We start from the raw sequence: 13,270 nt of genomic DNA on the forward strand, positions 1-13,270 counted from the left end.
AAAGATAAGACCAACAGAAGATGAACCTGTCTCGCATCCATTTCGGACCAATCCGATGCACCTCAAAGATCACCCAGGACGAAGCCCTTCATTTCCGATCCAGTTTCTTAGGCCTTCATAAAGATTTTAGAGAATTGAGTCATATTCTCATAACGTTTAGAATCAAGTCATTTGGATCACCGAGCTGAAAGATATCGAAAACGGGCATTAGAAATGTCCCGCAGTAAGAAAACCAGAACTGCCTTCCAAAGATCCATTATTCATCAAAGTTCTATGAAATTGAGCTGCCTTCCGCCTGGAGTTTGTCTCGAGTCGTTTGAATCATTATCCCAGAAGTTATGGTGCGTCCAATGCGAACTTGTCCGAGTAAATGAGAAATGCTGCAACTTTGAGTGCTGTGACTGAGCCAACTCGCAGCAGCGTGTGTTAACCACTGGGAACAAGTTGCGACATGGGAGCGGTGGGTGGAGAAGGAGAAGATTTGACACGCAGGAAGGTTCGCTTGTGGCTGCGGCATGGGAGCTGCGGGTGGAGAAGGAGAAGACCTGGCCCGCAGGAAGGTTCACTTGGGGCTGAGACATGGGAGCTGCGGGTGAGGAGGAGAAGACCATGTCTCCGTACAACATCCAGGACCCAAATAAACTGGGTCGTCTTGGGCTGACCCGGTCCAGAGCTCACCTTATAAATAGTTTTTGGGGCTAAAAACCCTAGACATCTTTGGATCATCTTTCATTCCCTTTTATTATCTTTGCCTTTTTTGTGAAAGATTGTGAAGAGATACCTCGTTTTTAATTAATCAAGGCTGTTTATTATCATTATTCTTTTCATCTTTTCTATCTTATTAATCATTTTTAACATCACCTCTTGCAAAAGATTAGGTGTGTTAAGCATGATTAGTGAGTAGTCTTCTTTTAAGCTTCTAGTGTGTAGATTACGGTGCTTAGATATTTGATTTATGATGGTTAGGTTCTAGATTCTCATTTCCTTTCCTTAGTTAACTGCTCCTAATGCCATAGGTTGATAATAAGAATTTTTAGGTTCAAACTCAATTACTCAAACACTCATACACTTGTAGCATTTGAGGTATCAATCAAAACGGAGATTATATAGGCACTAGAACTATGAGGATTAATTCTTAATCCAAGTCTAACAGGTGAATGATTTGGTAACCAAGTGATCTAATAACTAAGAAAAAAATCAAATAAAAGAAACTAAATAAGACTCAAACTCAAAATAAGATAAAGCTAAACCTCTATATGTGATCATTGATCAGGGTCCTTTCAAAGCTAATTCATGATGCTAAGCAAACAATTCAACACTTGCTATTCTTTAGTCTAGACTTCCCATTCATATTAATTCATTCTCATGACAATAATCCCTTTCCTAATTACCTAATCAAGACTACTTCCCATTAGTAAATAAGCAATTAACAAGCATAAGGTTCCAAGCCTAATATGACCAAAAAGCCTCTTTGTGCATCAAAATAAGAGCTAAGATAGACTGAATCTTATACAGAAAGAATAAGCAAACATCACATGATCTTAAATTTCAATCAACTTAGAACTCAAAGCAAGACCATTTCTTTCCCAAGACAATGATCAATATATTAATCAGCATTCAAACCTAACTTTCATTAGTGGTAATGATGATCAATATGCATTAATAAATAGTTCTAATTTGTCATTTATGCTTCAAACAAATATTCCCATAGCATTCAAAACATAAATCCTTAAGTTAGCTCTTTTAGACATTTCATCAAACACCTTGTGGGTGGAGAAATGTTTAAGTTATAGATCAAGCTTATAATGAGAGATCTAGTATTAAGAGCAGATAACTAAGGAAAATAAATAAGAATCTAGAACCTAAACATCATAAATCCAACATCTAAGCACCATAATCTACACACCTAGAAGCTTAAAAGAAGACTACTCACTAATCATGCTTAACACACCTAATCTTTTGCAAGAGGTGATTTTAAACATGATTAATAAGATAGAAAAGATGGAGATAATGATAAGAAACAGCCTGGATTAATTAAAAACGAGGTATATGTTAACAATCTCTCACAAAAAAGGCAAAGAAAATAAAAAGGAAAAAGATGGATCCAAAGATGCTTAGGGTTTTAACACCAAATTGTATATATAGTGTGAGCTTTGGGCCGGGTCAGCACAGGACAAACTAGATACTGACCCGCCCTTTCTGGATCCTGAATGGTGTACCTCGGTCTGATGCTCAACCCTCTAAGCTGAGGCCTCCAAGTCGAGGCAGCAAAAATCTGGGTAAAGATGAAGAACCTAAAGAACATGTGTGAGGCTTTGGTTTGATTGCCTCGAGGTGTATGAGCCGAGGCATGAGTTTTTCTTGCTCTGGGAGGTCAAAAACAGGAGGCTGCGAGGTAGTATAGGTCGAGGCCTCAAGTCGAGGCATTGCACCTTTTGTTTCGGGAGCTGCCTCGAGCTTAAAGCTCACCCGCGGCCTGGACTCGAGGTGTTGAACATTTGCTTCGGAAATTGGCCTCGGCTTGTCTTTCAGTCGTGGCCTTCATGTCGAGTCATACCTAAAGGGTGTTGTGAAGACATGCCTTGAGTTGGATTGTGATAACTAGAGGTTTTTAGGCTATAGCAAAGGTTATCAATCCCTTAGCTGTTGCAGCATAAATGGTTTATCAATCCAATGTGTGGTAGACACTAGAATGTAAGACAATTTCTTAATTCAAGCAAAATGGTGAAGTTTATTTGTGACTGATGCATAAAAAAAGATTAAAACTAAAATAAAGACAAGTAAACTAAACAAGCAAAAACAATTAAACAAGATGAGATAGTATGGAATAATGAGAAAAAGGCCTTAGACATGATGATCTGCTCAAAGTTTAATCCCTAGAGCAACTCTGCAAGAGCACAGATGTGCAGTTGTAGTATTATAGGGGTCGAACCATAGAGACGAGAGATTCGCACAATAAACTATATAGGCTTGAATTACGCTAAGTGAAAACGATGAAAATAACAGCAGCTATGAAATTGAACAGTTGTAAAATCAATGAGAAAGAGTTAGGCGCAGGGATTTCTCAGGAATTCAGAGAATGCATATAAATCGATAAATCAGGGTTCAGGGTTAAGCACGATTCTTGAACTCAAATCACGGAATTATAACTAACCAACTTCCGTTGCGAGAATTATCTAAGTCTAAATCCTAGAATTCCAAATTCCTTTGTAAACCCTACAGATTTAAACCAGCTTTAATGCCCAAGTTCGATATGTTCACAAAGTATCTCAACTAAATTCTTTTGCGAATAGCTACTTTGCTCACCCTAGGTTCCTTCCAGTTATTCAATTACACTTCTGTGTCAATAAATTAACCTAAGAACTAAGTTATAGGTGGCCAGTCCAGAATTAGCTTTGAGAACAACCTATGGTGAAGAACTAAATAGATTATGAACCCTAACTAATCAATCAATCCAACATCCAATGAAATCCTTTATGAGAACTCTGAACTTAACAAGCTAACTACTCAGACATGAAGATTGAAATAATAAACATGAATGAATAGATTGCAGAAAGCAGTAAATAGATTAATAAACAGGGGTTCAAAATCTTCTCTCTCCCGAACAGAGTCTCAGACTTGTCTCCCCAAAAGCTCTCAATGTAATAATGAACAAAAAGTAAAAGCTCTCTCTAAGAAAATCTAAGGTATCGATATTGGTGGCTAAAAACCCTAATAAATCCTAAAAATCACGTGTTGGGCTTCCTTGTAAATATTAGAGACTTTTGGGCCCAACTCCTTCTTCAAATAGGAGACAAAATCGCGTTTTCCTTATTTCTGCGATTGGTGTCGAGCGTCACTCTCCATGGTGTCAAGCGACACTAAAGCACATAATCCATCCTTCACGAAATTGATCCTTGTTTAGCTCCAAAGTGCTCCAAAATCTTCAGTTAAGCTCCAAACGTACCTAAAACCTGAAAAGACTCCAAAAGACTCGAAAAACACTAGAAAGACTCTATAAATAAGACTTATACCATAGTCAAAAACCATAAAAACCATGATATATCAACTCCCCCAGACTTAGCATTTGCTTGCCCTCAAGCAAAAAAAAATACCAAATAAGAGAAAGAGGTTTGAAAACATGGAGATTCCACCTTTCATTAGAACATCACTTGGACCGATCACCCTAAACTCAAATAATGCTTCATCATTCCAAATTGAACCACCATGTACTTCTCCGCAGACATTCACAGCTTCACAGATTAAGTCCAAAGTTCCACAACATTGTCCATAAACCCTCATCACTGGATCTTACTGATGATTCAGATGCCAAGAACCTTCTAGACTCTTTCACGTACTATACTCAAACAAATCAGCCATATAATCCTTTGGTACTTTTCCCTCCCCCAGACTTATTCTTTTCGCACTCTCATCATTTTTTTATGGCATATACACGATAAGGTTAAAGATGCGAGTATTGATGGTGTTGGCCATCGAATCCCCGATTTGTCCCCTTACCTTGTATCAAAGGTTTTCAGCGAATAGTGGGGTCATAGGAAACTTTCTTACCCCTCGCTTCCTTCCTTTGTGTGATCATTCCTTCTTAGAAGTGAAATAGTGGGATCCCTGGAAACTTTCTTACGCCTTTTTTTTTCTTTCCTTCTTCTTTTTAGCTTGTCATAAGGGAGAGAAACACCATCATTAGATTTTACACAGACTTTCATTTGTCAAGTATGCACGAGGAATCAAGCTCTATAAACATCAGTCACATCAATGACGTAAAAGAGAGAGTTCAGAAATTAGCTCAGGTTAGTGGACTTTTTTGGAAACATGGATGCCTCTAGTCAATTGTTCAGCCTTTGGATTTTTCATTAGTCGGATCTAAACTGAATCTGCAGCAATGGTCACTTAGATGAAAGGTCAGCACAATAATTCCAGGCAAAGCATCATACTCTCCAACAAGTTTTGACTCAAAAAAAATTTGACACGACTGACTCTTAAGAAAAAAAAACACAATGTCAGCGACGACCTCCCCCAGACTTAAACAACACTGTCCTCAGTGTTATCTAGTCCGAAGTTGGTCAAACAAAAGAAAGGAAACAGAGAAACACAGTAAAAACGGAGAATTTACCTGGCTGCTTAGATGGTGTCGACCGACACTGATGATGGTGTCGTGCGACACTTGTTCTCCTCGTACCGAATTGCAGCAGACCAATCCGGATTTCTGGTTTGACTCCGGTTTCCTGATTTCCTAAGGTTTTTTTTTTTACAGAAGCAAGTGACAGGCGACACCGACACCGATGATGGTGTCGCTCGACACCAGTCTCTGCTTCACCTAAAACACGAAAACAAAAAACGAAAATCAAAGGAAACAAAGAGACTTATGTACAGACTTACCAGTGGATTGCCTTCCACCAAGCACTTGTTTTAAGTCATTAGCTTGACTATGGATAGACTATGCATCTGGTGGATCAGACAGTGGCAAAGAATGCCTTTGTGAAAATCGTCTCATCCATGGTGGTGTGTAAGCGTTGTGCGCATGAGGTCGTCCAAGGAATGCAGGAATAGCACCAGGGTGAAATCTGTGTTTGGACGGCTTTAAAGCTATTCCCTGCAATATCATCAATCGAAAAACCAAGTGCTCTACGATAATCTTGTAGCTTGCGTCGTGAGACAGAGTCTGCATCTTTCAAATCAGTTTTGATGATATCACAAGAATTAGGATTAGGCTCAAGAGGTGCGTACCTTTGCTTTGGTGGAGATGAATGGAGCATGATGTTTTGAGCTTTCTACTCAATAGCAGCTACTGGTTCTGTAGACGTCTTAGTCGACTCAGGTTGATCTATCACCTTCTCAGCATCAAGCACCTTCCGATCTCCATCTATCACTTCCGGTATTGCACTGACTTGGAATGTTTGACCATCTATGGTTGGATCTTTCAGGTTCTCCATCTTGAAGTTCATGATTGTATCTCCCAGGTAGAGATCAAGGTTACCATGCTTGACATCAATCACCGCTCCAGCTGTAGCTAAAAATGATCTTCCCAGGATAAGAGGATCTTTGGGTTCCTCTCCATATTCCAGAACCACGAAATCTGTAGGAATTATGCAATCACCACCTTTAATCGGAACATCATCCAAGACACCTTTTAGGATTCTTGTAGATCGATCTGCTAGGATCAAAGAGATCTTAGTTGGCTTGAAGTCAGTCATCCCAAGGCTAACAGCTACAGAGTATGGCATGAGGTTGACACTAGAACCAAGATCACACAGCGATTTCTTGAACCTCTCTGAGAAAATAGAGCAGTCCAAAACAAAACTTTCTGGGTCCGAGAGCTTCTCTGGCATCTTATTCTGAATCACAGCACTGACCTGTTCAGAAATCATCATCACTCCTTCCTCATGACTCAGATTATTAGTCACCATCCTCTTCACATAGTGTCTGAGAGTAGGAGAAATCTTCACAGTATCAACCAAAGGAATCTCAATCACAAGCTTCTCCATCAAAGCCTTGCATCTGGCATCATCTAACTCTTGCTTAGACTTCCTAGGGTTCCTTGGGTAAGGAACCTTAGGTTTGTAGACTCTTTCTTCTGTTGGTTTTGGATTCTGAACAACTTCAGCTTTGCTCTGCGACTGGTGTCGCGCAACACTAGTGGTGGTATCGCTCGACACTGGCTCTGCAGTTTCGAAATTTTCTTCAGATTCGTCCAAATCCACGATTTTAACCTCAGAAACACCCTCTTTAAGCACAAGAGTCAAGTTTTTACCACTCCTTAACGTGATGGCACTGCAGTAATGGCTTGGGTTGGTGTCAGTCTTCCCAGGAAGAATTCCCTCTTGCCTTTTTACAGACTCTGCAGTCTGAGCAACCTGAGTATCAAGCTTCTTGACATGAGTGTTCAGAACGTCAATTTTTCCATTCAGATCCAGGTACAGAGCATCAATCTTCCCATTAAAGTCCACAGTCATCTTCTGTTGTCCTTCTAGGATCTGTTCCAGCATAAACTTCACCTCATTATCAGAAGTTTGAGGAGGAGGAGCATCATAGTTCCTTGAGAAACTGTTGTTGGAGTAGGATGTCCAGTACTGATCAGGTCTGGAGTTGTAACCAGAAGAGTTCTGATTACCTGTGAAGGTACTCCTCTGATTATTTACACTGTAATTCATGTTTCCTTGCTGAGTACCAAAATCTCTGACCCTGAAATCCAGCTCCATTGATGAAGTTAACATCCTTTTCCTCAAGTGCTTCATCTGGTTCGAATCTGACAGATTTCTTACCCCACAAAAAGGCTATGCACAGAGTCCCAACTTAGCCAGTCCAACTTAGCCATCACTCAGCCATCCATTGTTCCCAGCCTGCTTTTCTTTCGCTGATAGTCCGTCTGCATTCTTTGTACTATTGCTAGATGCCCAAGTTTTCAATAAGCGCAACAGCGTCTTCAGAGTATCTGGTGTTGAAGTTCCCATTGCTTGCAGCATCAAGAGCCATCTGATACCTCCAATCAACACCTCTAAAGAAAATACCCAACAGCTGAACATCACTGAAACCATGATGTGGACAATCTCTCTGATATGACTTGAATCTCACCCAAGCAGCCTTGAATGCTTCAGTTGGTCCTTGAGAAAACGTTGAGATTTTGAGTCTCAGTTCCTCAGACCTGGCATCATCATAGAAATTGTGCAGAAAGGCGTTTCTGGTCTCCTCCCAAGTAGTAAGTGATCCTACCTCCAACTGCTTCAGCCAATTAGCTGCTTCTCCAGCAAGAGAATAAGGAAACAGCTTGCAGAAGAGGAAATCATTGAACACTCCATTGTATTTGATGCTGGTGACCAAGTCCATAAACCTCTCGATGTGATCCATAGGGTGCTCATGAGAGTGACCATAAAAAGGATGCTGACCCACAAGAGTGTAGTACACAGGTTTGAGCTCAAAGTCGTTCCTCTGAAACGCAGGAGCGCGAATCGCAGACCGATTTGCATAGAATTGCTCAGGTCTGTTGTAGTCACCCAGCGTCCTGATGATGTTACCCTCTCCATCAAATCGCTGGCCTCTCTCATTACACACATGACCATCTTGGTCTCTCCAGACTCCAGCATCATCACGAACCAATGCCAATGCGTTCTCCATCTCTGTTAGTTTCTAAGACAAAGAGCAAGAACAATGTAAGTAACAAAGTAAAAATAAAATTAAAAAAAACGACGGGTGTCTCGCGACACCAGTGCTGGTGTCGCTCGACACTAAGAAAACCTAGTCGAAACTCAAGAACTAAAGTCTAGTGGCGAAAATCAAGTCCTCGGCAACGGCGCCAAAACTTGATCTGCTCAAAGTTTAATCCCTAGAGCTACTCTGCAATAGCACAGATGTGCAGTTGTAGTATTATAGAGGTCGAACCACAGAGACGAGAGATTCGCACAATAAACTATATAGGCTTGAATAACGCTAAGTGAAAACGATGAAAATAACAGCAGCTATGAAATCAAACAGTTGTAAAATCAATGAGAAAGAGTTAGGCGCAGGGATTTCTCAGGAATTCAGAGAATGCAGATAAATCGATAAATCAGGGTTCAGGGTTAAGCACGGTTCTTGAACTCAAATCACGAAAATATAATTAACCAACTTCCGTTGCTAGAATTATCTAAGTCTAAATCCTAGAATTCCAAATTCTTTTGTAAACCCTACAGATTTAAACCAGCTTTAATGCTCAAGTTCGATATGTTCACAAAGTATCTAAACCAAATTCCTTTGCGAATAGCTACTTTACTCACCCTAGATTCCTTCCAGTTATTCAATTACACTTCTGTGTCAATAAATTAACCTAAGAACTAAGTTATAGGTGGCCAGTCCAGAATTAGCTTTGAGAACAACCTATGGTGAAGAACTAAATAGATTATGAACCCTAACTAATCAATCAATCCAACATCCAATGAAATCCTTTATGAGAACCCTGAACTTAACAAGCTAACTACTCAGACATGAATATTGAAATAATAAACATGAATGAATAGATTGCAGAAATCAGTAAATAGATTAATAAACAGGGGTTCAAAATCTTCTCTCTCCCGAACAGAGTCTCAGACTTGTCTCCCCAAAAGTTCTCAATGTAATAATGAACAAAAAGTAAAAGCTCTCCCTAAGAAAATCTAAGGTATCGATACTGGTGGCTAAAAACCCTAATAAATACTAAAAATCACGTGTTGGGCTTCCTTGTAAATATTAGAGACTTTTGGGCCCAACTCCTTCTTCAAATAGGAGACAAAATCGCGTTTTCCTTATTTCTGCGATCGGTGTCGAGCATCCTTCACGAATTTGATCCTTGTTTAGCTCCAAAGTGCTCCAAAATCTTCAGTTAAGCTCCAAACGTACCTAAAACATGAAAAGACTCCAAAAGACTCGAAAAACACTAGAAAGACTCTATAAATAAGACTTATACCATGGTCAAAAACCATAAAAACCATGATATATCACATGATAGTTGATTAGGGTGATTTGATATTAAACTAGAGAGATAATGAATCAGATGATCAAGCAATTCATTTCACTACAAGAAAGATCGTGTTTTACGTCGGCAGATATCGACGTAAAATCGACGTAAAAGGGCATTTACGTCGAATTAGCGACGAATGAAATATCTTCGTAAAACAATCGTCGTAAAATAGAATTCGTCGTAAAATCGTCGTAATATCGTCGGAAACTATTCGTCGTAAAGTCGACGTAAATTTTCCAACAAAATACGTCCATCATAACAACGACGTAAAATTGATGTAAAATTACATCGATTTAACAACGATTAGGAGACGACCTATTTCAATTAAGGGAAATTAAATTTTTAATTATCGATGTTAATTCGTCGTAAATAATCGACGTAGATTCGACGTAAACATATTCGACGTAAATTCGTCGTAACATTTTTGACGGTAGTTCGACGTAAAGTTACGACAAATTTACGTCGATTTATAAATTAATTATTTAAATTTAATTAATGAATTTTTAAAATAATCAATTAATTGAAAATAGAAAAAAAACATTTTAAATTGAAATTTAAATTCGAAAATAATTTATTATAAAAAAAATTAAATACAAATTGTTTTTTACAAAAAAAAACCTAATCTACAATGTGATTTCGTAATCGTCGAGGTTGAGATCGACGTCTCGAGGAGGCACTCCGTCTTGGCCGTCCGTCGCTGCTGGACCGTCGTTTCCCGAGCCGAAGTCTGACCCTGCGTCTGCTCACCGGAAGTACCACCGGCCTCAAAGATCCCTCGTGCTCGCCGTTGCCTCTCTCGGATTGCGGTGGCCAACTGCGGAACCGCTTCCGCAATGATGTCGAAGAGGCTGTGCATCTCGGTGAGCTCCTGCTTCTGGGCCACTTGCTCATGCCTGAGAGTGGTGATCTCAGCATTGGCCGTAGCAAACTCCTGGCGAAGATGACTCGGATCCTCCTGTGTGCGGAATCCGGAAGCCGAGGCGGCGGGACAGTCTCTAATAGAGCCCATCCCTAAGGTGCGGCCCTTCTTCTTCGGAGCGACCTACAAATGAAAATAAAAACGTTGATTGGATCATATATATACGTACAGATAATTAAGTACTAAATATAATAAATTTTTAAAAATTTGAAATCGATCATACCTCCTCGAAGATCTGGTCTTGCTCAGCAACGGTCAACGGTACTTGGATAGTACCGTCAGGTGTGACCTGGGTTTCCCGCTCGGCGATCCGCTGAATAGCGGCATTGTAGATCTCCTCTGACCGAGCATCTACAAAGGTCCCGTCCTTCTTCCGGTAAGTGGTCTTGAAGAGCTTCGTCATTGGAAGAAGTTCTCCTCTGTTCTCCTCGGCCTACCAAATAATAGTATTCAATTAAACATTAGTAAAAATATATTTAAAAATATCTTACGTAAATAAAAATAATTGAAAAATAGAAATAATTAAATAATTAAGATTACTTACTATCATTAGATGTCTTCCCGCAAATGATATTTGGTCAGAAGTGTGCGGGGTCACTAACTTTTGACCGTCAGGACCGACCCGGTTTCGGACGGCTGAACACTTAGCAGCAGTGGTTTGGGCATGCAGGTCCAGCCAATGCCTTCAACCCGTTCCAGCAGGAAGTGGGCATCGGGCTCGGCTTTGCGTCGTCGCCGTCGGTCTCCCACTTCCGCTTCCAATCGGAAACGGTGTTGACAAGGAGTTTATGCGCCTTTAGACGGAATGCTTCCCGGACCGTCTCGTTGATCCCAATGTCCCAGTTCCACCGTTGCTGCAAAATAAAACAAAAATTAAACAATATAAAACTAAGATTAAATTTAAAATAATTTTAAAGGATTAAAAAAATATTTAAAAACATTACCGCGAAGCATTTGTACCAGGTGTCGAACGTCTCTTGCGACACCTTGCTCCAGTTGTAGTGCGGCTCGACAAAATGGCTCTTAATTGTTTCGGAAACGCTCCGGCCGACACAATTATCCAAGTTAAACCTATGAAACAAAAAAAACAAATTACATTAATAATTAAGTATATTAATGCATTAATTTAAAAATTATAATATAAACAAAAATTTTACTTACCAATAAGAGCCTGGTTCCGCTTTTCCGGGGACCAGACGTCGTAAAGCCCCCCGTCCCGGTAGGGCTAGTAAGTCCTCAACCATAAATTGGGCAAATTAATCCTCTCATGAAGGTATTAACTTCAATGCTAAAAGAGTTCCTAACCAAATCATCATTTGTGAAACATGAATTAACAAGCATTAAGCAACAGTTTAATATGTCATTGTAAGTGATCAAACTATCATTCCCATGATGAAAGACTCTTAAACCTCTAACAAACTTGGTTCAGGCATTTCATCAAACACTTTTGGTGCATGAAAGTGCCTAAGATCTAGACCACAAATGATGTGTAAGGATCTAGCTTAGAGATCAGTTTGTAGAGAATGAATGATGCAGGATCTAACCCCTAAGCTCACTAATCTAACATCTTAGCACCCTAATCTACATATCTAAGACCTTAAATGGGTTTTACTCACTAATCATAACTAACACACGTGATCCTTTGCAAGATGTGATGTTAATCATGATTAGAAGCTTTGAATGAAATCAAGAAATGATTAGATGCAAAGAAATACTCTTCAATAGATTTAAAAGAAGAAGTATCTCTTAAGCATAAAGTTTCACCGAAAAGGAAACTAGAAAAGAGATAAGATAAAAAGTTGTGAACAAATTAGGTTTAGAAAGCTTATATAGCTTCTTGGGCCGAACCGGGTCAGCTCGGAACAAACCGGGTCCTGACCTGGTTTTGATGGGTAAAGGGAGCCTTTGCAACGCCTGAATCTCTCCTGACTAGACTGTGGCATGTTCACCGTGTCAAAGGATAAAGGTCGTGATGCTCAAGAACAATGCTTGCCATGGCTCCATTTGCACCGTGTCTCGTGGCCGTGTCTTCCAAACAAGTTCTTTGCCACGCCTAAGTGTAGACCGTGGCAAGATAGCGTGTCAAATCCTGAGCAAAGTAATGTCTTGTCACGGCTAAGTGTAGATCGTGGCAATGAGACCATGTCAAGTATTGAGTAGCTTTCTTTGAACCTTCGGAAGTTGCCGCGCCTAAGTATATGATCGTGGCAATGAAGTCGTGCCAACCCATAATACGCTCTGCCACGCCCAGAGTAGACCGTGAAAATTTCCGAGAAAACTGATATCATGCCACGGTTTGATTTAAGTTTTTGGCATTGTTCCCGTGACATTCTCAACACTTAGCATCATTTCAATCTTGAACGCCTGACTGACATGCACGTCTTCTGCTTCTCAAAACTCTCAGCTCACAACTCCAACTTACACCAAACCACGTCCACAAGAAAGATGACTCATCAATCTCGACCTTTTATGAAGAACACATTGGCATCTTGGGAATAGAAGGTCTCTCGAACGGTTCATCTTTGCAAAGCATTGACACGATCAGAAAGAGGCTTCTAGACATATGTCCACTCCGAAAACGTTATCTCCTTTCTCATAGCTCCAAATCAGATTATCTCAAATGTTATGGAAAGAGGACTCAAATATCCCAAACTTTGGTGAAGAAAACTTTGGTGCTTGGGGAGTGGAAGGTTCCCCGGACGGCTCATCTCTGCAGTTCATTGAAACAATCAAAAAGAAGCTCTTGGACCAGTGTTTACTCCGAAGACGTTATCTTTCAGCACATAGCTCCAATCCGGATGGTCTCAGATGTTATGGAACTATCACTCAAAGGCCTCGAATCTTGGTGAACGCCTCGGCAACTGAATCGGAGTAGAAAGGTATCG

The 13,270-nt window shown here is 40.1% G+C and overlaps 2 protein-coding genes and 1 non-coding gene across 3 annotated transcripts; 1 reads left to right on the forward strand and 2 right to left on the reverse strand.

Moving 5' to 3' along the window:
- Positions 1-5,768: 5,768 nt before the first annotated feature.
- Positions 5,769-7,196, reverse strand: LOC112083490. The gene has a single exon (XM_024151519.1). The coding sequence runs from the start codon at positions 7,194-7,196 to the stop codon at positions 5,769-5,771; it is 1,428 nt and encodes a 475-aa protein (XP_024007287.1).
- Positions 7,197-7,525: 329 nt separating this feature from the next.
- Positions 7,526-7,632, forward strand: LOC112083752. Its single transcript, XR_002897881.1, has one exon. It is a non-coding gene; the product is annotated as a small nucleolar RNA R71 (small nucleolar RNA).
- Positions 7,633-10,989: 3,357 nt separating this feature from the next.
- LOC112083491 lies at positions 10,990-11,629 on the reverse strand. Its single transcript, XM_024151520.1, has 3 exons — positions 11,547-11,629; positions 11,330-11,456; positions 10,990-11,239 (listed from the first exon to the last, which is right to left on the reverse strand). The coding sequence occupies exons 1-3, from the start codon at positions 11,627-11,629 to the stop codon at positions 11,030-11,032; spliced, it is 420 nt and encodes a 139-aa protein (XP_024007288.1). The 3' UTR covers positions 10,990-11,029.
- Positions 11,630-13,270: the final 1,641 nt, after the last annotated feature.

Source organism: Eutrema salsugineum, unplaced genomic scaffold, assembly GCF_000478725.1.
Source record: "Eutrema salsugineum unplaced genomic scaffold, Eutsalg1_0 scaffold_6, whole genome shotgun sequence".
Lineage (NCBI taxonomy): Eukaryota > Viridiplantae > Streptophyta > Magnoliopsida > Brassicales > Brassicaceae > Eutrema > Eutrema salsugineum.

Bases quoted from the DNA above. Each gene is read 5' to 3' on its own strand.
- LOC112083490 (XM_024151519.1), bottom strand. From the start codon at position 7,196: ATGGAGCTGGATTTCAGGGTCAGAGATTTTGGTACTCAGCAAGGAAAC.
- LOC112083491 (XM_024151520.1), bottom strand. From the start codon at position 11,629: ATGGTTGAGGACTTACTAGCCCTACCGGGACGGGGGGCTTTACGACGT. The intron at 11,457-11,546 runs GTAAGTAAAATT...TTTGTTTCATAG, and splicing joins GCGGAACCAGGCTCTTATTG to GTTTAACTTGGATAATTGTG. The intron at 11,240-11,329 runs GTAATGTTTTTA...TTTATTTTGCAG, and splicing joins CCTGGTACAAATGCTTCGCG to CAACGGTGGAACTGGGACAT.